This window comes from Bombina bombina, chromosome 11 (assembly GCF_027579735.1).
Source record: "Bombina bombina isolate aBomBom1 chromosome 11, aBomBom1.pri, whole genome shotgun sequence".
Taxonomy (NCBI): Eukaryota; Metazoa; Chordata; class Amphibia; order Anura; family Bombinatoridae; genus Bombina; species Bombina bombina.
In genome coordinates, this window is record NC_069509.1 from 186,521,979 (window position 1) to 186,548,342 (window position 26,364).

At 38.9% G+C, this 26,364-nt stretch overlaps 1 protein-coding gene across 1 annotated transcript in view; it reads left to right on the forward strand.

Moving 5' to 3' along the window:
* The window catches only part of METTL22 (methyltransferase 22, Kin17 lysine), a 193,332-nt gene that overhangs the window by 11,393 nt on the left and 155,575 nt on the right, over positions 1–26,364 (forward strand). Inside the window, exon 5 of the mRNA XM_053694111.1 lies at positions 2,238–2,382. Coding sequence (XP_053550086.1) covers positions 2,238–2,382 — 145 coding nt within the window. The remainder of the gene's footprint in view (positions 1–2,237; positions 2,383–26,364) is intronic.

Genomic DNA, 26,364 nt, shown 5'->3' on the forward strand with positions numbered 1-26,364 from the left:
TATATAAACTCACATATATAAACACAAATATCCCCCCACACAAACAGATATATAAACTCACATAAATAAACACAAATAACCCCCCCACACACACACAGATATATAAACTCACATATATAAACACAAATACCCCCCCCACACACACACAGATATATAAACTCACATATAAAAACACAAATACCCCCCCACAGATATATAAACTCACATATATAAACACAAATATCCCCCCACACACAGATATATAAACTCACATATATAAACACAAATATCCCCCCACACACAGATATATAAACTCACATATATAAATACAAATATCCCCCCACACACAGATATATAAACTCACATATATAAACACAAATATCCCCCCACACACAGATATATAAACTCACATATATAAACACAAATATCCCCCCACACACAGATATATAAACTCACATATATAAACACAAATATCCCCCCCACACACACACAGATGTATAAACTCACATATATAAACACAAATATCCCCCCCACACACACACAGATGTATAAACTCACATAAATAAACACAAATACCCCCCCCCCCACACACTGATATATAAACTCACATATATAAACACAAATAAGCCCCCCACACACACACAGATATATAAACTCACATATATAAACACAAATACCCCCCCCCCCACACACTGATATATAAACTCACATATATAAACACAAATACCCCCCCCCACACACACACACACAGATATATAAACTCACATATATAAACACAAATAAGCCCCCCACACACACACAGATATATAAACTCACATATATAAACACAAATACCCCCCCCCCCCCACACACACACACACACAGATCTATAAACTCACATATATAAACACAAATACCCCCCCCACACACACACACACAGATATATAAACTCACATATATAAACACAAATAACCCCTCCACACACAGATATATAAACTTACATATATAAACTTACATATATAAACATAAACATCCCCCCCCCACACACACACAGATATATAAACTCACATATATAAACACAAATACACCCCCCCCCCACACACACACACAGATATATAAACTCACATATATAAACACAAATACACCCCCCACACACACACACACAGATATATAATTTCACATATATAAACACAAATAACCCCCACACACACAGATATATAAAGTCACATATATAAACGCAAATACCCCCCCCCCACACACACACAGATATATAAACTCACATATATAAACACAGATACCCCCCCCCCCCCACACACACACACAGATATATAAACTTACATGTATAAACACAAATATCCCCCCCACACACAGATATATAACCTCACATATGTAAACACAAATACCCCCCCCCCCCCCACACACAGATATATAAATTCACATATATAAACACAAATAAGCCCCCCCCAACACACAGATATATAAACACAAATATCCCCCCCCCACACACAGATATATAACCTCACATATATAAACGCAAATACCCCCCCCCACACACACAGATATATAAACTCACATATATAAACACAGATACCCCCCCACACACACACAGACAGATATATAAACTCACATATATAAACACAGATACCCCCCCCCCCCCACACACACACACAGATATATAAACTCACATATATAAACACAAATATCCCCCCCCACACACAGATATATAACCTCACATATATAAACACAAATACCCCCCCACACACACAGATATATAAATTCACATATATAAACACAAATAAGCCCCCCAACACACAGATATATAAACTCACATACATAAACACAAATACCCCCCCCACAGATATATAAATTAACATATATAAACACAAATATCCCCTCCCCCACACACACAGATATATACATTCACATATATATATACACAACCCCCACACACACACATACATATACAGTATAAACACAAACACTGCCTCCACACATACACACTATCAGACACATTATATTTCTTATTTTTAATAAACTAATAATACAGTTTGGCTGCAGAAGTAATTTTGTCACCAGCTATATCAGTTTAAATGTACTTAATAGTTTATCAGTGTGTGAATTCCCCTCTCTACCCGAGGTGTTGGTTTCTGAATTACACAGTGCAAAATATCACTGTAGATCTGTTATAAAATCATTATTTAGTCGTCATGTGCAGGAACTTGTTTACAGAGTGACAATATCAAACCACCTTAACGACTCGTCTCGCTGTCTGCTTGCAGATCTGGCGTGGCGCCTTTCTCCTGGCGGATTACATTCTCTGGCAAAAAGATCAGTTCAGTGGGCGCACGGTGCTGGAGCTGGGGGCTGGCACTGGCTTTTCCAGCATCGTCACTGCAGCAGCTGCTAAGACCGTGTACTGCACAGGTATTTATGGCTCTGAACAAGGGACACTGCAGTGTGACAATAACAGGTTTTATGTCTTTACAGCAAAGGGGTTAAATTCATAGAAATATTTTTACCACCCAGCTGGTGAGATTCAGTCATACAGGCATGTTCTCCAGTCACTGGCTGTATCTATAGCTGGAGCAGGGGGTGTTTGACTACACACTACATATTGACGTAAACGTGCAAGAAGAAAATACGCTGACTTGTTAGATGACCTTACTATTGCGCTCCTGCAAAAGGGGTTAAACGCATAGTTAAAATCATCTCCAAAGCAGAAATGCACTACTGTGACCTAGCTGAACACATCTTGTGAGCCAATAACAAGTGATACGTGTCTAGCATCCAATCAGCAGCTAGCTCCCATTAGTACATTGCTGTTCTTGAGCCTACTAAGATATGCTTTTCATCAAAAGATAACAGAGGAACAAAGTAAATTCAATAACAGAAGTAGCAGTATTTATATGAGTGAGGCTGATGGCTGTCACATGAGTAACTGCTATTGTAATGTCTTTTAATTATGCACTTGTTGGATTTGGAATTCCACCGTATTTAACCCTTTCGCTGCTAAGCCTTTTTCTCACCTTAGTGCCGAGCCAATTTTGAGCTTATTTTGCTACTTACATTTAAACCCTAGTAAAGTTTCAGTGAGCAACCCACACACATGTATATATTGTTGTTTTTTTTTCAAGCAGATTCACAATATACCATTATTATATTTATATTTCATGGCATGTGAGATAGCTGTGGCAAAAACTGTAAAAAATATGTATAATTTTTGTGTTGATTTTAGTAAATAATATTGGCCCAGTGCAGTTATCCCTGCTGTGACTGTGATCACCTTACTAAATTGTCATCATGGGTAGTCACATGTGAAATAGGGGCCCATATGGGATTTTGGGGGTTATAATATAGATAAGAGGGGCCGCATTGTGCAGTACAAATTTTTTTTTTTTTTTTTTTACTTTTTTAAAAAAATATCTGCTTGATATTACTGCTCCAAGACCACCCCCATTTGAAAGGGCAGGCACTTCCGTTTTAAATGAGGTCCAGGGGTTTGGAGAACCTCCCATCTAACTCCCTTGCAGCTACTTGGTTCAGTCGCTTTGTGACATCACTACGTGCGCACTTGGTGACGTCACCGGCACTCCCATGAAGTCTGATAGTGCCTCCCACTAGGTCACCAATGATCCAAAGCCTGTAGTGCGGGGGATTGGCGAAAAACAGCATTTTAACGGTGATCCACCTGCATGATGAAAAGGGCTCGTTGTGCGCCTGCAGGCTGCGATGTGAATGACGAGCTATAGCTCGCCATGTGCATCAAAGGGGTTAATGTTGGTTTAATGTTTTTATTTGATTGTTTTTTTTAATAGTTTGCAGCGGCTCTATAGGCTGCCGCACCATTTAAACCCTTCTAGTGAAGTTCAGCTCCGTCGGACTTATCTGTTGTTGCACTTGTATCATATTGTGCTAAATTCCTTTATACCTGAGTAGACTGACGTTGAAGTATGCGCCAGACCAGCGCTCCTGGCAGTGTGTGCCGTATATTTGTGTGTTTGAGACATTTGTGACTATTAAGCTGTTGCCTGGGAAATATTCTTGTTAATGAGCAGAGGCTGCAGAAGGAAGATTAGCCATTAGTATTATGTCTGTGTGTGAGTCTGAAAATGCTGCTGGGCCGGTACTTGCGTGTAGCGGTATAAATACACGTGACTTAAACACTATCTATCCTACCCAAAAGATTTTGCCTAAAGTAAGTACATATAAAAAACGTAATAATTGTAATGTTAAAATATGTTGCAACCAATTTTTTCTTTGCTTCATCTAAAGTAGACAACAAAAATGAAATTCCTATTTGATAAACTCTGTGCTGAGTAAAACAACGCTTCCTTGTCTCTCTTGCAGAGATGTGTCCCTCTCCACCAATAAGACAGTTGCACTTAGCAGCCAGTGAGGTCAGGAGGTACAACCCCATACCGCAGTATTAGTTTCAATTTAAAGGGACACGGCACCCAAATGTTAAATCACTTAAAAGTGATGCAGCATATCTGTAAAAAGCTGACTAGAAAATATCACCTGAACATCTCTATGTAAAAAAGGAAGCTATTTTACATCAAAGTATTTACTTAAAGGTTCCACAATATTTTGTTACAAAAAAGGGGGTCAGATCAAATTATTGGTTTAAGATCTTATACCAAATTACTCTTAAAGTGATGGTAAAGTCATCTGTTGTGCAATACATAATCCTTTTTCTTTTACCATAACTAGCACATGATGTGCTTATATAAATAAAAAACCATTTATTCACTATGTAATGCCGATTTTATTTCCCTCTCCGTACAGTGTTTCAAACAGCCTCTCTATATTTTTTCACCGGTGCAGCTTTGATTGACAACGCTTTTAGCCAATCATCAGCTCACCATGCGCCCTATGTGAAATATGTACCGCACGCTCCCGACATCTACACTAAGTCTTTGCTACTTACTGCGCATGCGCACTGCTTACGCTAACTGCGCATTGCTATATGAGAATACTCAGCTCCTGGTTTTAGCCGATCGGTGCGTAGTGTCATATAGCAATGTGCAGTTAGCGTAAGAAGTGCGCATGCGCAGTAAGTAGCAAAGACTTAGTGTAGATGTCGGGAGCGTGCGGTACATATTTCACATAGGGCGCATGGTGAGCTGATGATTGGCTAAAAGCGTTGTCAATCAAAGCTGCACCGGTGAAAAAATATAGAGAGGCTGTTTGAAACTGTACGGAGAGGGAAATAAAATCGGCATTACAGCGTGAATAAATGTTTTTTTTATTTATAAATTTTTTTATAGTTATTCCAGTTATTAAGAGGTCCGTTTAAACTTACGAGAGACATAGCTCCTTTTGTCTCGGCATTAGTGACAGTGTGTTTTCATGTCAGCAGTGAATTGAACTGCTTGCCCTCGAAGGTTGTAAGCTCACTCCAAGAAATAGGGGAATGTTCAATCCTCGGTCTATATTGTACCACATATAGTATGTGCATGAATGTATACATTTCCGTATAAAATCAGTAATATGTAATGCTGAGATGTGTTATAGTAGGCAAAGTTGTATCATGATTACCTTTTACCTTATTCATTATGTACATCTAGGATGATACCGCTTTATCTCCTTATGATTATAGCGAGTTATAGCTCAATTTTCCATACCTTTTCTATCATTCAATTTGAGGTACTTTCCTATTGTTAGATCCAGCCATGTATCTATAATAGTGTGTTTACGATGCTAAATGTTGTAACATTGTAATTTGGAGTATTGTATCTATGATTGGCTCACACACATATGGGTGTCACTGTTTTTAACGAATCCTATGGTTTTGCACACTTTTTAAAGATGAATGTGTAATAGCACAGTAGGCTATGACTATGACTCTTTAGCCGAAACGCTAAAATAAAATAAGCCGCCCTGTACTAGGATTTGTATGTGAACCCTATGGTTGTTTGTGTTACCCGGTTTTATGCTTTAAACCTAATAAACTTGATTTTATTTGCAAGACGACTTCTACCCTCATTTCTACATTTAAATTATGGCCAGAATGTCCTTTCAACATCTGACCTGCCCTGTCCTCTGTCTTCTTGTCTCAGGGCTGGTTACATTGTGTAGACCAAATCCTATGCAGCAGCACCCTAGAAACATCTGCTACCTCCTCCCCTTGCTTCGTTTACCTTGGGTGCAGGTGCGTCTGCCAGAAGGTTTTGGCTCAGTATACAGAGCCCATTGGTTCCAACAGTTGAACATGGCTTTCTGGCACAACTTAATACTATTCACCTCTGGCACCTACGTGTATCGCTAGTTCTTGCCAAAAACCTGCCCTGGGTATCAAAAAACCACAGCCGCACCTGACTTGCTGGCGCAGCTGAACCCTGTTCACCTCTGGCACCTGCGTGTATTACTAGTACTGGCCAAAAGCATGCCCTGTCCTGGGTATCAAACCACCACAGCCACACTGTATGGCTTTATTATATCTATAGGTTGTGCCTTTAATCACTGTTGCTTTGTGCATATAAGGGGTTTAATAACTGTTATGTGTGTTACTGGCAGCAGAGGGGTTGACAAGATTATTTTTTTATGGTCATGATATTTACATTACGTTGGAAGTGTTATGGCTTTTTTGCTGCTGTTTTTATGAGTTCAGGGTCACCTAATAAAAGAATATTCTAATACAAAAATAAAATAATCCAGTTTATAAGAACTTGTCATTTTTTTGCATTGCTGACCCTAGATAACTGTGTTTAAGTTTCACATAGGACTTAAACACATAGTTTAAGTATTGCTTGTGAGCCACAACACATTTAAGATCCTGAGCTGGATATGTCGTATTGCAGCTCCCCAGGGTTAGCTATGTATTTAACTCTTATTCTTAACAAAGCATATACTTTAGTTAGTAAATGATAGTAGTAGAGAAATAAAATATTTAGCACAAATTGGATCTTTTTATTTTTTCATCAGGAAATCCCTTAAAGAGACACAATAAAGTATATTCTGCAAACAGGAAGCTATTGTGCAGACGATGACCAGGCTTTGTGCTTTGTTAGAGGTATATTAGCCATATTAACGGCATCACAAACTGCCACCGTCAGAACCACATACCAAAGCCTTCAGATTCCTCTGCTTGATTTGCATACAGATTATAGAGGCAATCAGGTAATCTGATATTAAAGGGACACTAAACCCACATTTTCTCTTTCATCATTTTTTCTTAGTTCTCTTGCTATCTTTACTTGAAAAAGAAGGCATCTAAGCTAAGGAGCCAGACCATTTTTGATACAGACCTCTGGACAGCACTTGTTTATTGGTGCTGTCCAATCTGCACGGACAACCCAGGTTGTTAACCTAAAAATGAGCCGGCTTCTAAACTTACATTCTTGCTTTTCAAATAAAGATAGCAAGAGAATGAAGAAAAAATGATAATAGGAGTAAATTAGAACGTTGCTTAAAATTGCTGCTCTATCTGAATGATGAAAGAAAAAAAATTGGGTTTTGTGTCCCTTTAAGGAGCTCAGCTATGCACAATAAACTGCACAAATATAAGCCAGAGAGAAAACTCTATGAATAATGATAATACAAGAACATTTTGATACTATGGGTAGCAACAGAATATTAAAGCATATATATACGAGTGTGAGTATATGTATTTACAGACATATATATATACGAGTGTGAGTATATGTATTTACAGACATATATATATACGAGTGTGAGTGTATATGTATTTACAGACATATATATATACAAGTGTGAGTATATGTATTTACAGACATATATATATATACGAGTGTGAGTATATGTATTTACAGACATATATATATATACAAGTGTGAGTATATGTATTTACAGACATATATATATATATACGAGTGTGTGTATATGTATTTACAGACATATATATATACGAGTGTGAGTATATGTATTTACAGACATATATATATACGAGTGTGAGTATATGTATTTACAGACATATATATATACGAGTGTGAGTGTATATGTATTTACAGACATATATATATACAAGTGTGAGTATATGTATTTACAGACATATATATATATACAAGTGTGAGTATATGTATTTACAGACATATATATATATACAAGTGTGAGTATATGTATTTACAGACATATATATATACAAGTGTGAGTATATGTATTTACAGACATATATATATATATATACAAGTGTGAGTATATGTATTTACAGACATATATATATACAAGTGTGAGTATATGTATTTACCGACATATATATATACAAGTGTGAGTATATGTATTTACAGACATATATATATATATAAGTGTGAGTATATGTATTTACAGACATATATATATATATATATATATATATATATACAAGTGTGAGTATATGTATTTACAGACATATATATATATATACAAGTGTGAGTATATGTATTTACAGACATAAATATATATACAAGTGTGAGTATATGTATTTACAGACATATATAAATACGAGTGTGAGTATATGTATTTACAGACATATATATATATATATACAAGTGTGAGTATATGTATTTACAGACATATATATATATACAAGTGTGAGTATATGTATTTACAGACATATATATATACAAGTGTGAGTATATGTATTTACAGACATATATATATACAAGTGTGAGTATATGTATTTACAGACATATATATATACGAGTGTGAGTATATGTATTTACAGACATATATATATACAAGTGTGAGTATATGTATTTACAGACATATATATATACAAGTGTGAGTATATGTATTTACAGACATATATATATACAAGTGTGAGTATATGTATTTACAGACATATATATATATACGAGTGTGAGTATATGTATTTACAGACATATATATATACAAGTGTGAGTATATGTATTTACAGACATATATATATACAAGTGTGAGTATATGTATTTACAGACATATATATATACAAGTGTGAGTATATGTATTTACAGACATATATATATACAAGTGTGAGTATATGTATTTACAGACATGTATATATATATGTCTGTAAATACATATACTCACACTTGTATATATATATAAGTGTGAGTATATGTATTTACAGACATATATATATATATATATATATATACAAGTGTGAGTATATGTATTTACAGACATATATATATACAAGTGTGAGTATATGTATTTACAGACATAAATATATATACAAGTGTGAGTATATGTATTTACAGACATATATAAATACGAGTGTGAGTATATGTATTTACAGACATATATATATACAAGTGTGAGTATATGTATTTACAGACATATATAAATACGAGTGTGAGTATATGTATTTACAGACATATATAAATACGAGTGTGAGTATATGTATTTACAGACATATATATATACAAGTGTGAGTATATGTATTTACAGACATATATATATATACAAGTGTGAGTATATGTATTTACAGACATATATATATACAAGTGTGAGTATATGTATTTACAGACATATATATATATACAAGTGTGAGTATATGTATTTACAGACATATATATATACAAGTGTGAGTATATGTATTTACAGACATATATATATATACAAGTGTGAGTATATGTATTTACAGAAATATATATATATACAAGTGTGAGTATATGTATTTACAGACATATATATATACAAGTGTGAGTATATGTATTTACAGACATATATATATATACAAGTGTGAGTATATGTATTTACAGACATATATATATACAAGTGTGAGTATATGTATTTACAGACATACATATATATACAAGTGTGAGTATATGTATTTACAGACATATATATATACAAGTGTGAGTATATGTATTTACAGACATATATATATATACAAGTGTGAGTATATGTATTTACAGAAATATATATATATACAAGTGTGAGTATATGTATTTACAGACATATATATATACAAGTGTGAGTATATGTATTTACAGACATATATATATATATACAAGTGTGAGTATATGTATTTACAGACATATATAAACACATAAATACACCTGTATGCACAGGGCTTCCTGACGACTGAGAAACTTGGGTTCAGTGTCCCTTTAAGTAGTGAAACCGGCACGGGGCAGGAGATGTGTTCTCTAGGTAATTTGGTGACATTATTTAGCTCATGACTGTCACATTCCCAGTAGAACACTTGTTCTTCTATTTATCTTTGTTAATTGCATCAGTCTCCATCCCCAGAATGACAGGGAACATTCCTAGCTCTCCTCTGACCTTTCTCTGCTACAGATGATTCAGTTTAGGGCTTTTTTCATGTGGATTTAATGTCTCCGATGCCTGGTCTTATCACTGTGAGTCGTCTATCTAGGTTAAGGCAATTGAATACATTTTAATATTGAGTTCAAGGTAAATTGAAAGAGAGTAGCGAGTGTGATGGATAAGAAAACATTTTCAAGATACCTATTTCATGCTCTGCTTGGCCATGAAAGGGTTAAACATTTCTCATCATGCACGGTCGCTCGCTGTCAGGATTACGCTTTTTGCCCAGTGTGCGGTTATTTTGTTATGATTCAGTGAGGAATGATTCTGTCCAGCTCGTTGAGAAGGGATAAATGAGGCAGAAGGAGAAGTGAGATTAAACCATCCAGAGCTGGCCGGGAGACTTTACTGATAAAAGTGTCGTTTGTGTTAAGATGACACATTCATCCTCTGTGCTGCAAAGCTTAAAGGGACGTTACCCTCCAAACGGAATTACAAGAAAATGACTGTGTTTTTCACCTTTTGCTGTCATCTAAATCTGAAAATTGTGCTTTTTTTTAGTTCCCCTGAGAATTGGATTTGCACCCTGCAGCCTTCAGAATATTAACCCTGCTACATGCTAATTGCTCGATCAGTGCAGTAGTAAATTTATCACTGTGTCTATTTGGCCTCAGCAGGGGAGGTAAGAGACTTTTGATAGGGTAAATAACTTAAGGGGACATAACACTTAAAGGGATATCAAATACACAATTTTTCTATCATGATTAAGGGCATGGAGAGAAATGATCAGATTATTTTACTGAGCTCTATATTATAAAATAAGTGTCTTTCCTTAACATAAAGCATGTTAGTGATTTCCTCTTGATGAGATACACAGATCACAAGGTAAAACTTGCTTTTAAAACATTTGCTGCGGGGCACCGGAATACTGACGCAGCAGCGAATAGAATCTCGCCAGACCAAAGAGCTTTAGAGAATCCCCAAGACACAGCACACAATTTAAAACAACTTTCCAATTTACTTCTATTACCATATTTCTTTATTCTCTGGGTATCCTTTGTTGAAAGAGCAACAATGCACTATTGGGGGCTAGCTTAACACAGGTGAGCCAATGGCAATAGGTATATATATGCTGCCAGCTGAGCCTACCTAGGTATGTTTTTCATCAAAAGATACCAAAAAATGGAGCAAATTTGATAATAGAAATAAAAGGTATAGTTGTTTAAAATTGCATCTCTATCTGAATCATGTAGGAAAAAAATTAGGGTTTAAGTCCCTTTAAAATGTTATTCCTCATACAATGTTTAATAGTGATGGAAAAACAAACTAACAGCGCTTTGCGATGTGCGATAAACTTGTGTGGGATCAAGTGAATAAATTCAATACAAAAAGGTGAATACAAAATAAATATTTTATTTATTTGACTTCTGTCTTATACAGAAAAGTTAATCTTTATGTCTACTGACACCTTAATCATATAGTTTAAAAATATGAGAAAATGTAAGCAGACTAAAACATCTCTCTGTGCTTAAAGGGGCAGTCTAGTCAAAATTAAACTTTCATGATTCAGATAGGGCATGCAATTTTAAGCAACTTTCCAATTTACTTCTATTATCTAATTTGCTCAATTCTGTAGATATCCTTTGTTGAAGAAATAGCAATGCACATGTGTGAGCCAATCACACAAGGCCTCTATTTGCAGCAACCAATCAGCAGCTACTGAGCATATCTAGATATGCTTTTCAGCAAGTGATATCAAGAGAATGAAGCAAATTAGATAATAGAAGTAAATTAGAAAGTTGTTTAAAATGACATGCTCTTCCTAAATCATGAAAGAAAAAAATTGGGTTTCATATCCCTTTAAAGGGACACTAAACCATGAAAAAAACTTTTCTGCAATCGCAAAATTAGTATATTTTACATTGCTTTCTAATTGGCATTGCGTTTCAAAGTATTACCTTTTTTTACAAAATCCAATATCGAAAATTGATCTATTTCCGAACCCACCGCTGGCTAAACTTCTCCATCCTCCAATCCTGACCGATAACCCAGGTTATGAAAATGGCGGAGTATTGCCGCTATGCTCATGCGCGATATTCTGTACTCGTCATTCCAATAGCATTGTATGGGTAAGTGTGCTATTAAACATTGTATATATGCGCATGCGCGAGTCAACCGATCGCAATGCGCATGCGCCTGGTGACGGCATTGTCACTTAATGAGATGCACGAAATTGCAATAGGATTGGTGATTGAGTTTAGTTGTGCATGGCCCATATTAGTGGGTTGGATGTAATGATGTCATCTTCGAAATATAAATTATAATTTTATTGTGTTTAGAAAGATCGTTGTACGGTAAAAGTAGGTGAGTTATGAAATATAAACGTTTGTGATTTGAAATCGATGGTCATGTTGTTCTTAAGATAGTAAAGTTTTGGAATCCTTTAAAATAAATCATGCAAATCCCCAGTATTAATGAAGGAAATACTGAAGCAATCAATGTGGTGAGACCGAAGTCTAAATGGCCACTGCTAAACTGTTTAATCTAAAACACCAATACAGTTGCTATCTGCTAAAGAAACTCAAACAAAGTTAAAAAAAACTTTTAAAAAACTACAGGGTCAAATGGAAGCAAGCCGCAGCTCACTCGTCTAGCCGGACGTGATCACAACGCGTTTCTGGGTCACGCCCCTTCCTCAGGTCAATGTTTAATAGTCCATTATTTGAAATGCTCTTTTATCATTTTTATCTTGCTGCTTTTCATGTAAGTACAAAAAAATTAGTTGTGTTTCCGTCCCCCCAGAGAGTCTGTGGTATATCTGCCCCTCTTTGGCCACAGCAAATGAAGATAATCTGTTAATGAATATGAAACAGTGCTCCTTTCAGCAGTAGTCATTCAAAACCAGCAGTTCTCATTGTAGCCCATGCTAAATCTCTTGAAACTGATGCAAAATAACTGTAAAAAGCTGTCATGAAAATATCACCTGAGCATCTCTATGTAAAAAAGGAAGATATTTGACTTCAAAATGTCTTCAGCTCACCAGAGTAAGTGCTGTATAAACAGTTATACTTCAGCTACTGTAAAGCTGCAAGTGAAAAAACAATCCTTTGCATTGCTTTGCTGAGATCTCATGAGATTTCACAGTAAACTTCCTTAAACTGAATAGGAAAATAACATGAATGTGCCTGCACACTTCCTTTCAAGTCCTGGGACTAAAGTCTCTTTACAATGGGGTGTGAATACTTAGGACATTTTGACGTAAATATCTTCCTTTTTTACATAGAGATGTTCAGGTGATATTTTCTAGTCAACTTTTTACAGTTTTACTGCATCACTTTTAAGTGCTACAACGTTTGGGTATCATGTCCCTTTAAGTGGCATTCTCCCTTTTCAGATCATGGGCAGTACCTGACTTCCTGTCTCTCTAGCTTTCACTGAACAGTAAATCAGCTTATGTTACTCTAGAAGATTTATGACATCAAGCTAAATATACCTTTTTATAGAGACCACAGGTCCCTTGTAGGGCTGTGACAGGAAGTAATGAACACTGCACAAATTATGTTAAAAAAAAACCTAGAAATACACTGTAAAATCTTTTTAAAATGATGAACAATACATATTGCAATGAAACAGACTGTTTTTCATCCCTTTTTAAGATGCTTTTCAAGGGGTGTGTCCTGGAACTGCAAAACAACATTTATTTTCATACAGAACGGCTCTTTTGAATGCAGATATTTGCAATGCAGTGAATAATTATAAGCAAATAAAACATTACGTTAATGTCACTTTAATAGTCAGTGAGGAGATGATTTTCTGAAGCTGACTTTTTTCAGAGAGTAAAATTAACTATTTTTTTTAACTTGCAGAAATGTATAATGAAAAACATCTTTTAAATGCAAAATATAAAATGATAGCCTCCTGGCTATTTAAAGGGGCAGTAAAGTCAAAATTATCAGTTAGGCTGATAGGGGTTTATGAGTGTGAACCTATCTAAAGCAGTCTATGCCAGCTGTGTTTACAACTATGTATAACATTTCTATAAACATTGTTACAAACACAGCTGCCAGATGGCTAAAGATGTGCACGCTCCTGAGCACACCTATGGACTCTTTAACAAAGGATGCCAAGAGAACTAATCACAATTGATACTAGAAACACATTGGAAATTAGTTTAAAATTTAAATTTATTCTCTGTCCACTTAAAGGGACATAATACTCATATGCTAAACCACTTGAAACTGATGCAGTATAACTGTAAAAGCATCTCTATGTAAAGAAGGAAGATATTTTACCTCACAATTTCCTCAGCTCAGCAGAGTAAGTGCTGTGTAAAAAGTTATACTCAGCTGCTCCCAGCTGCAGGTAAAAAAATAAATAAATGAAGAAATGAACAGCAGCCAATCAGCATCAGCAGTGCTGAGGTCATTAAATCGTTTACTGTGATCTCATGAGATTTCACTTAACTCTCATGAGATTTCATAGTAAACTTCCTTAAACTGAATAAGGAAATAACATGAGAGTGCACAAAAGCTCACTCCCTTAGCTGTCCTGGGACAGACATACTGATTTGCTGCTTAGAAGTCCTTTACATTGGGATGTGGCTACTGAGGAACTTTTAAGGTAAAATATCGTTCTTTTTTTAAATAGAGATGTTCAGGTGATATTATCTAGTCAGCTTTTTACAGCTATGCTGCATCACTTTCAAGTGTTTCAACATTTGGGTATCATGGCCCTTTAAGCTTAATTTTGACTCTACTATCCCTTTAATAAGATTAATAGCAATTTATACAGCAGCTGTAACGGTCTGTGGTACAAGAGCTTAAACTTAAGTGTGAATGTATAAGTCAGCCGTGCCAGCTCTGTCCTAGCTTTATATAGGATCGTTGGCCATATGGCTGAATGTGCGCACTGGCACTGCTCTATATAGGATCGTTGGCCGTATGGCTGAATGTGCGCACACTGGCACTGCTCTATATAGGATCGTTGGCCGTATGGCTGAATGTGCGCACACTGGCACAGCTCTATATAGGATCGTTGGCCGTATGGCTGAATGTGCGCACTAGCGCTGCTCTATATAGGATTGTTGGCCGTATGGCTGAATGTGCGCACTGGCACTGCTGTATATAGGATCGTTGGCCGTATCGCTGAATGTGCTCTCTGGCACTGCTGTATAAAGGATCGTTGGCCGTATGGCTAAATGTGCGCACTGGCACTGCTGTATATAGGATCGTTGGCCGTATTGCTGAATGTGCACCTTGGCACTGCTGTATATAAGATCTTCCAGTTTGCCGTATGGCTCACTGACACTGCTGTATATAGGATCTTTCCGTTGGCCATATAACTGAATATCCGCACTTGCAGTGATGTAAATAGGATCGTTGGCCGCATGGCGCACTGGCACTGCTGTATATAGGATCGTTGGCTGAATGTGTGCACTGGCACTGCTGTATAGAGGATCGTTGGCCGTATGGCTGAATGTGTGAACCGGCACTGCTGTATAAAGGATTGTTGGCCGTATGGCTGAATGTGCGCACTGGCACTGCTGTATAGAGGATCGTTGGCCGTATGGCTGAATGTGCGCACTGGCACTGCTGTATAGAGGATCGTTGGCCGTATGGCTGAATGTGTGCACTGGCAATGCTGTATAGAGGATTGTTGGCCGTACGGCTGAATGTGCGCACTGGCACTGCTGTATAGAGGATCGTTGGTCGTGTTGCTGAATGTGCGCACTGGCACTGCTGTATAGAGGATCGTTGGTCGTATTGCTGAATGTGCTCTCTGGCACTGCTGTATAAAGGATTGTTGGCCTATGGCTGAATGTGCGCAGTAGCACTGCTGTATAAAGGATCGTTGGCCGTATGGCTGAATGTGCACGCTGGCACTGCTGTATAGAGGATCGTTGGCCGTATGGCTGAATGTGCTCTCTGGCACTGCTGTATATAGGATCGTTGGCCATATGGCTGAATGTGCACGCTGGCACTGCTGTATAAAGGATCGTTGGCCGTATGGCTGAATGTGCGCAGTGGCACTGCTGTATAAAGGATCGTTGGCCGTATGGCTGAATGTGCGCAGTGGCACTGCTGTATAGAGGATCATTGGCCGTATGGCTGAATGTGCTCTCTGGCACTGCTGTATAAAGGATCGTTGGCCGTATGGCTGAATGTGCACAGTGGCACTGCTGTATAAAGGATCGTTGGCCGTATGGCTGAATGTGCACGCTGGCACTGCTGTATAGAGGATCGTTGGCCGTATGGCTGAATGTGCACGCTGGCACTGCTGTATAGAGGATCGTTGGCCGTATGGCTGAATGTGCGCAGTGGCACTGCTTTATAAAGGATCGTTGGCCGTATGGCTGAATGTGCGCACTGGCACTGCTGTATAGAGGATCGTTGGCCGTATGGCTGAATGTGCACACTGGCACTGCTGTATAGAGGATCGTTGGCCGTATGGCTGAATGTGCGCAGTGGCACTGCTGTATATAGGATCGTTGGCCGTATGGCTGAATGTGCGCAGTGGCACTGCTGTATAGAGGATCGTTGGCTGTATGGCTGAATGTGCGCAGTGGCACTGCTGTATAGAGGATTGTTGGCCGTATGGCTGAATGTGCGCAGTGCTGTTTGGCGCTGGGGAATAAATGTTCATATAATTGAAAGATCTGTCTGAAGAAACAAATTGATGGCAATTAGCTGTGATCATTCATGTGGAATCTGTCACATTGCTGAAACTGAAAATCTGTAATTCGATCTGATAGACAGAGCACAAACTTTATTTCAGTAGAAAAACAATATTGTTAGTTCCCAGCTGCACTCCCAATATTAGTTATTTTTGTCATTTAGAATAAAGTCTGCCAACAGTTCACTTAAAGGGGCGTGAAAGTCAAACTTGTATCATTCAGATAGAGCATGCGATTTTATGTGACTTTTCACTTTACTTCTATGATCAAATTGACTTCATTCCTTTGGTATCCTTTGTTGAAAAGCATTCATTTGTAGGCTCTGAAGCAGCACTACTGGGAAATAGCTGGTGATTAGTGGCTACACACATATGCTTCTTCTCATTGGCTGACCAGATGTGTTTAGCTAGCTCCCAGTAGTGCATTGCTGAAAGCATTATTTACAAGCAATAGTGCTATGCTGAAATCATTTTCTTTTTGCACTTTTAAATCCCTTTAACTGTTTATTTCCCCGGTGAAATACTGTTTAGCTGTGGGATCCCCGATTGGCTCAGTCCTATACATGTAATTCATTACACTAACACCCAGTAGTTCAGAGTTGGAGAATCTAGAGAGTTTGGAGAGGCTGTGATGTCGCTACTGGGCGATGTCAGTACCGGGCGATGTCAGTACCGGGCGATGTCACCTTAAGCTTTTTGTCTTTTAAACTAACAATATTATGAGAATTGTTAACCAAACCTACTAGGAATATTCCACCGTCAGATTGATGCACTTGATAGTCAGCATTGCGCTGCTTTTGCGCACTACTTTAAGGTTTGTTTTTACCCAGTGTATTAACGTTTGTTATAAAGATCGTGGACTCCCTATATGGATTAATTGGCACAAGGACTAAACAGTAATACATTTACTAGAAGCATTTTTGCTAATGGAAGAATATTGCAAATGCTTCTATATGACAATCACCTGTGCACATTTATATTTTTATCTCCTTTTAAAACCTTTTTCCTGCTATGTTTATCAGTGTCTCTGGTTTTTTACACTTCACTCCATGGTGTAGATTTATCATGCGGCGTATGCTGCTGTTTCCGCGTGAGCCTTTAGGCTCGCCCGAAATATAAGTTAAGAAGCACGACCGCTGCTCCTTAGCTCGTCCACCACCTCTGAGGTTGCGGACTGCAATCATCTCGATCGGAATGATTGGCCCCCACTGCTATCAGCCTATTAGCCGCAAATGTGCAGTGGGTGGCATTGCACAAGCAATTCACCAGACATGTTTGTGCAATGATAAATGCTGACAGCGTATGCTTTCAGCATTTATCAATGTCCGCCCGATATTTGATAAATCTACCCCCATGAGTCACTCTATGACTTCAGCACTCTTATATTTGTAGTCTGCAGAACTCTGTACCCCCAGCTGAAAACACTCTAATATAGTTAGACAGAACCTGAAGCCCATTAGCTATATACAAGACATTGACCAACAGGAATTTAGGCTTCAACAGAAAAGATAAGACAACAAACAACAAATTAGGGACAGATATGTGGCAAGTTTAGGCTTGTGATACAGCTTTGTGCTCTTTCAGTTTTTTTAACTGGAAAAAACAATTTTGAGTCTTAAATTACAGGAATAGGGAGTCAAATAAATAATGAAAGTATATTGAAATGTTGTTTTATTGTGTATACTTAAAGGGACTTGAAACCCAAAATGTTTCTTTTGTCATTCAGACAGAGTGTACAATTTAAAAAAAGGTTTCAATTTACTTCTATTATCAGACTTACTTCATTCTCATGGTATTCTTTGTTTAAGGGATATCTTAGCGGAATCTTTTGGCGCTCTACAAATAACCGTTAATAATAGTAGGTAGTGTGTGTCTGGAGCAGTACATAACAGGAAACACTAGTGCCACCTACTGTCTTGCAAATGTATAGCACTTCTAAAACTGCTGCCATATAATGGTCCAGTCACCAGCAGGCTCCTACACCTTCCTACCTGCTTTTTAACAAAGGATACTAAGAGAACAAAATAAATTTAAGGGGTTAGAAAAGTCGAAATGGAAACGTACATGGGCGTATTGAAGTTTTATAAAAGGGCTTCTAGTAAAATGTATTACTGTATTAGATCGGCATACGCACATATGCTGTGAGGGGCCGTGCATTCAAGCTCAGAGAGCTGGTTATGTATTGTGCCTGGGTCATACAAGCCATCACTAACTCTCCGAGTGTGGTGTTTAAACACTGGTGCAAGGGCCCTCTCAGCATGTGCATATGTCACTCAGAAACAGTAGTGACGTTTAATACAAGTATTGGGGGGGAGCGTTTAGGACAGGAAACACAATTTCTTTCTTTGAGGATTCAGATAAAACATTAATTTTTTAACAATTTTCTTCTATTATTAAATCTGCTTCATTCCCTTGATATTCTTTACTGAAGGAGCAGCAATGCATTACTAAGAGCTAGCTTAACACATCTAGACACCCAATCACAAGAGACAAATGTGTGCATGCACCAATCAGCAGCTAGCTCCCACTAGTGTAGGATGTGTACATATTATTTTTTAACAATGGATTACAAGAGAACAAAGCACATTTGAAAATAGAAGTAAATGTAAGTGTGTCTTAAAATGACCTGCTCTATCTTAGTCATGCAAGTTAAATTTTACTTTCCTATCCCTTTAATTTGATATTACAATCTGTTTATCGTCCCCTGAACTTGTAAGACGATATTTGGAGACATTTCTGTGATTACCGCGTATTTCCTAGTACTGATCATAGGATGACAACTTGCGTTCATTGCGAGCTTTATTTCTTTCAGTTGGATTGATTTTTCTGCCGTTTATTGCATAGAAACAATAACAGAGGAGATTCCATCAATTTACAGAGAAGCGATTGGCGAAGAACTCATTTTGCGGTCTCATGAGGCTGCTGGTTATGGGATCGTCTGCCATTATTTCCCTCTGAGCTCTAACAAGCAAGGGAAAGACAGATTCACAAGTCTCTGCAAGCAGGAAATTGTTTCTAAAATAAGACAAGGAAATTGCAAATATCTTACACAAGTTAATCAGTTTCTCTAGCGTTATTCACTGTTGTAAAAAAAATAAATAGAATTCAGCCCTGTTGCTGCCTCCAAACATATAGAGAGAGTCAACTCTGTGATTAAATACAGGCTATAATAACTATGTATTACTGCTTAATAGATAGATAGTTATAATGTGCAAATCTTTATAAAATAAATAAAATAAGCGTAATGATCTCAGAAGAAGAGGTGATATTGGACTATATATTTACTAGAAAGATTTCATATACAAATGCACTTTATATACAAAAGTGTAGCGCTGAGTGCGATACGTCTCCTTGCGTGAATTACGGATTGCGGTTATCTGTTGTATTTCTTTATAAATAACATGACAATATACATATGAATTCAGTCATATGTACGCACAAAAACACGTGCACTAATGCAATTTTAGTTATTTTCTTTCTGATAAAGCCCATGTCAGCAGTCCTCCGCTAGGCCAGATCAAAACAAGAGCTCTTGGAAGCCGGCCTGGAATAAAAATCAAAGCAGAGCAAGAAGCCCGCTGAGTCTAAGTTGGCATGAATGGGTGGTCCCCGGTCCTCTTCTGGATCGTGTAGGGGGCAGTCTGTCACTCTTTTTAGTCGCTTGGTTCAGGGATGTGCAGGATCCATGGGTCCTGGAGATCATAACTTAGGGTTACAAGATAGGTTTCAAGTCTCAGCCATCCAAGGGCAGATTCCTCCTCTCTATTCTGTCTTCCTGACCAGAAAGGAGGAGAGCCTTTCTGGGGTGCGTACGGGATCTGTCCTCTTAGGAGTTATTGTCCCAGTGCCTATCGCAGTGAGAGGTCTGGGGTACTACTCAAACCTTTTTGTGGTCCCGAAGAAGGAGGGAACTTTTCGCCTGATTCTGGACCTAAAGTGCTTAAACAAGTTTTTAAATGTCCCCTCGTTTAAGATGGAGACAATAGGTCCATTCTTCCCTTGTTTGAGAAGGGCAGTTCAGGACCACGATAGAACTGAAAGATGCTCCCTTCACATATCAATCTTTAAGGACCACTTCCAGTTCCTAAGGTTTGTGTTCCTGGACCAGCACTTCCAGTTTATTGCACTTGGTCTAGCTACGGCTCCTAGAAATTTTTCGAAGAGTGGACCATTTGCAATCTCTCCTCTGTCTTCTTCGATCCCAGAGATGGAAGATAAATAAAGGGAGTTGTCTTGTATCAAGTACCAGGACAGAATTCATGGGTACTATATTAGAACCAGAGACGTTGCAAGCTTGCTATAACATGTCTTGCTAAGGCCATCTGTGGCTCAGTGTATGGAGGTGATTGGTCTCATGGTGTCCAGCATGGGCATCATTCCTTTGCCAGGTTTCACCTCAGACTGTTGCAACTGAGCATGCTGAAGCAGTGGAACGGCGATCATCGGATCTGTCTCAACAGATTTCTCTGGACATCCGATCGAGAGAACCGCTCTCTTGGTGTTTTTTGTCCGGATCACTTGTCCTGAGGGACATCCATCTTAAGACCACCCTGGGTGATTGTAACTACGGTTGCTCGTCTGTCAGGATGGTGAGCTGTTTGGGGTGCCAGGGAGGCACAGGGCCTTTGGACTCAGGAGGAAAGCTCCCTCTCGATCTCATTTTGGATCTTCAGGCAATATACAGTGCTCTGAAGGCTTGGCCTCTGCTGGGTTTCTCCCAGTTTATTTGATTCCAATCATACAATATAACCTTGGTGGCTTACATCTACCATCAGGGGGGAAAGAGAAGCTCCCTAGCTATGAAGGAAGGATCTCGGAACTGTAAAGTGGCTCGCCAGAAACACGGGGCGTCAAGCTCCATTCAGAGCTTGATAGATAGGCCCCTTTGGCTGGGGTGTCTTTGCCTCCTCCTGGTGGCCAGGTTCAGTATTTCCCACAAGTAAGGAATGCAGCTATGGACTCTTCCCATACAGAAGGAAAGGACATTATCTGGTAAGCCATAATTTATGTTTTTGCAGTGCACTTCAATCAACAATCAAGAGGGAGTTCAGTGTATGTGTCACTGGACTGCACACCTATGCAAACATTGCTAACAAAATGACAGTATTTTATGCTTTTTAAACGCATATTTCTATATTCAGACCTTTTGCAACACAGAGGATAATTTGTAGTGCAGAAATAAAATATTGTCTTTACCGTCCCTTTAATGAGCTTAAACAAATCCTGGTAAAGTATATCACAGTTCTATATAATATTCTTGGGCTCTTCCTGTATTCTGTGTACCATTTAAATCCAGTAAATTATGCTTTGATGTACAGATGTAGGGAATATTAATACAAAGGATTAACCCTGCAGCGTAAATCATTTTCTCGCTTTCGTGTTCCCTTTTCAGGGGATAATTTGCATTGTATCCCACAGTTTTAGTGACTTATCCCAGTGCACAGAGGGCATCACTAAAGCAACACAAGGAAACTGGGTGTCTCTTTACTTGTCAATCAGTTTCCCCAGCAGTCGCTGTAGATACTAAGCACAATACAAAAATGATCTTTTGTTCTTTTTACATTATATGAATCAAATTACTAACAATCTGCATATATCTGTGCAATGCAGGCATGCAGCTTTGTCGTATTACTTTCATGTATCTGTAACAGATGGAAATGCACTTCCAAAACAGACGTTGTTAAACTATGCTGAATATCAAGTGCATCAATCTGATTGGGGAATATTCCTAATACGTTTGGTTAATATTTCTTTAAGAATTGTAAGTTTAAAAGACAAGAAGCTTGAGGTGACATCTCCTACTGAAGTCTCCTTTTTACTGACATCACCAGCTCTCCAAACTCTCTAGATTCTCCTACTCTGAACTACTGGCTGTTAGTGTAATGAATTGCACTTTTAGGGCTTAACCAATCAGTGACCCCACAGCTAACCAGTATCGCACCAGGGAAAGAAACAGTTAACGTGATAATGTGCTAGAGCATTTTATTATTGCCTTAGTGCTTGTATATAACTATGTGTTTAACACCTGCAAAGGTAAAAAGACAGCTGTATATAAAGCTTCTCTCTGCTGGCATATTTCAATATCCTTTTAAGGGCCAGATTACAAGTGTGGCGTTAACTGTGCTAGAAGTAAGCTTTTTGCGCACGTCAGGTTGCTCTCATATTACAAGTTGAAAGTAAACTGTTTTCGCTCGCGCTCTACTTGGTGCGCGTAAAAAGCTGAACTTTGAATATTGCACATGCAATAACCGATTCCCCCATAGAAGTCAAAGGAGCAAAAAAATGCACCCTATTTGCGTGCAAACACGATCGCATATTCTCATGTACGCTAACCTGACATGAAAATATGAATATTTCACATTCCGATGTTCTTCACACAGCAGAATATACTCTATTTAGACATCTATATGTAGGTATCTCTATGTTAAAGCCCTTTGCAGCAACTGAGATCTCATATCTTTGAGCCCTTATAACTTTTTAGTGCAATATGTTTTTAATATGTTTTTATTAGACAGTGGAGCCCATTTACCAAGCTCCTTCAGGCTCGCCAGAAACACAAGTTATGAAGCTTGCTCCATAACCTGTCCGCCTGCTCTGAGACGGAGGAACAGACATCGCCGGAAATCAACCCGATCCAATACGATAGGGTTGATTGACACCTCCTGTGAATCTGTAGGGGGCGGTATTGCACCAGCAGTTCACCAGAACTGCTGCTGCAATGATAAATGCCAAGAGCGTATGCTGTCGGCTCGCACGTTCTTAAATAGGCCCCAGTGTTATTATGAGTCTAACCCTACTTTGTAATGTATTTTTTATGTGTTTTGTGCAACTTTTTTGTTTCGTGAAGAGCTCTGAGGTCACTCTATACCGATGTAGAAATAGAAGGTAGGCCCAGCACTCACTGTCAGACATCAGGTGCACGCTACAAGGGTCCATGCATTAACCCCAAATTGTAACAGCAAACAGAGAGGTAGCAGAACCAAAATGTGAATTTAATTGCCTTTAATTAGAGACATCACAAAAAAACAAAAAACGACGACGTTTCGGTCAGCACCTGACCTTAATCATGTTGTATATACATATGTCCATAAATATAAACACCTGTACAGGTAGTAAACTCCGCCTCCTATGGCTTTATAAAGAGTGTTTATGGACATATGTATATACAACATGATTAAGGTCAGGTGCTGACCAAAACGTCGTTGTTTTTTGTTTTTTTGTGATGTCTCTAATTAAAGGCAATTAAATTCACATTTTGGTGCTGCTACCTCTCTGTTTGCTGTCACTCTATCCCGACACACGTTAACTTCAATTGTGTTCAAGTGATCGTGTTTACTTTAAATTTGTAATACGAGCAAAAAGCCGCAATAAACCCCTTTTTGGTCACACGCAACAGTAAGCACGCCACTCGTGATCTAGCCCTAAATGTTTTATTTATTTCACAACAGTTCTTATAGAATATAATTAAAATGGGTCAGTTTAATAGATGAAATTCAGATACAAGCTTAGTTGCATGGCTTTTGTTTAAGCAGTAGGGTCTTACAGGGCACAGACTTCATTGGGCACCTTATTGTCTTGTGGCTGAACACTGCTAAACCTTACACCATAGGCGATACGGGTGAAAAGGTCTCTATATTTAATAAAGCTGCACTTTGTGTTTGTTTAACTGAAGAAAATGAAATTGCAGCTCTCCTGTGACGCTGCTGTGTGCACCGTGATTAGCTAATAATACAGCTGTAATTAAGTATAAGTAATTTATTATTCTAAACATAAATATACAAATGCTGGCATGCGCACAGTACACTGCTTTATAAATGCACAGAATTAATATTATATAACATACACACAAATCTTTAATAACTAATCAAATTAGGAGTAACACATTTAGCACAGCAAAAATTACTAAAACATTGATATTGTGAAATTACCACTGCTCCTGTAAACTGCTTTATACTGTTGTGCCCCTGCTTCTGTATGCTGCTGTGCCTCTGCCCCTGTATACTGCTGTGCCTCTGCCCCTGTATACTGCTGTACCTCTGCCCCTGTATACTGCTGGGCCCCTGCCCCTGTATACTGCTGGGCCCCTGCCCCTGTATACTGCTGGGCCCCTGCTCCTGTGTACTGCTGTACCCCTGCCCGTGTATACTGCTGTATCCCTGCTCCTGTATACTACTGTGCCCCCTGTTAATATTTTATATGTAACTAGTCCTAAAGCCTGTGTACACAGGTCATTTTTTGCAGTACAGTGGGCAAACCCCTTGCTCTCTCTCTCTCTCCCTCTCTTTTGCTCTCTCTTTCCCCCTCTCTTTTGCTTTCTCTCTCCTCCCTCTCTTTTGCTCTCTCTTTCCCCCTCTCTTTTGCTTTCTCTCTCCCCCCTCTCTTTTGCTTTCTCTCTCCCCCCTCTCTTTTGCTCTCTCTCCCCCCTCTCTTTTGCTCTCTCTCTTCCCCTCTCTCTTCCCTCCTCTCTTTTGCTCTCTCTTTTCCCCCTCTCTTTTGCTCTCTCTTTCCCCCCTCTCTTTTGCATTCTCTCTCTCCCCCCTCTTTTGCATGATCTCTCTCCTCCTCTCTTTTGCTCTCTCTTATTCCCCCCTCTCTTTTGCGTTCTCTTATTCCCCCCTCTCTTTTGCTCTCTCTTCCCCTCTCTCTTCCCCCCTCTCTTTTGCTCTCTCTTTCCCCCCTCTCTTTTGCATTCTCTCTCTCCCCCCTCTTTTGCATTCTCTCTCTCCCCCTCTCTTTTGCTCTCTCTCCTCCTCTCTTTTGCTCTCTCTTATTCCCCCCTCTCTTTTGCGTTCTCTTTCTCTCCCCCTCCCTTTTTCTCTCGCTCTCTCCCCCCTCTCTTGCTCCCCCCCTTTGTTTGCTCTACCCCCCCTCCTCTTTTGCTCTCCCCCCCCCCCTCTCTTTTGTTCTCTCTCTCCCCCTCTCTTTTGTTCTCTCTCTCCCCCTTCTCTTTTGTTCTCTCTCTCCCCCCCTCGCTTTTGCTCTCTCTCCTTCCCCTCTCTTTTGCTCTCTCTCTCCCCCCACTCTTTTGCTCTCTGTCTCCCCCTCTCTTTTGCTCTCTCTCCCCCCCTCTCTTGCTCTCTCTCTCTCCCCCCTCTCTTGCTCTCTCTCTCTCCCCCCCTCTCTTGCTCTCTCTCTCCCCCCCCCTCTTTCGCTCTCTCCCCCCCCCCTCTTTCGCTCTCTCTCCCCCCTCTCTTTCGCTCTCTCTCCCCCTCTCTTTCGCTCTCTCTCCCCCTCTCTTTCACTCTCTCTCCCCCCCTCTTTCGCTCTCTTTCCCCCCTCTCTTTTGCTCTCTTTCTTTCCCCCCTCTTTTGCTCTCTCTTTTGCGTTCTCTTTCCCCTCTCTCTTTTGCTCTCTCTCTTTCCCCCATCTCTTTTGCGTTCTCTCTCTCTCTCTCTCTCTCCCCCCTCCCTTTTTCTCTCGCTTTCTCCCCCCACTCTTGCTCCCCCCTTTTTTTTGCTCTATCTCTCTCCTCTTTTGCTCTATCCCCCCTCCTCTTTTGCTCTCTCTTATTCCCCCCTCTCTTTTGCGTTCTCTTTCTCTCCC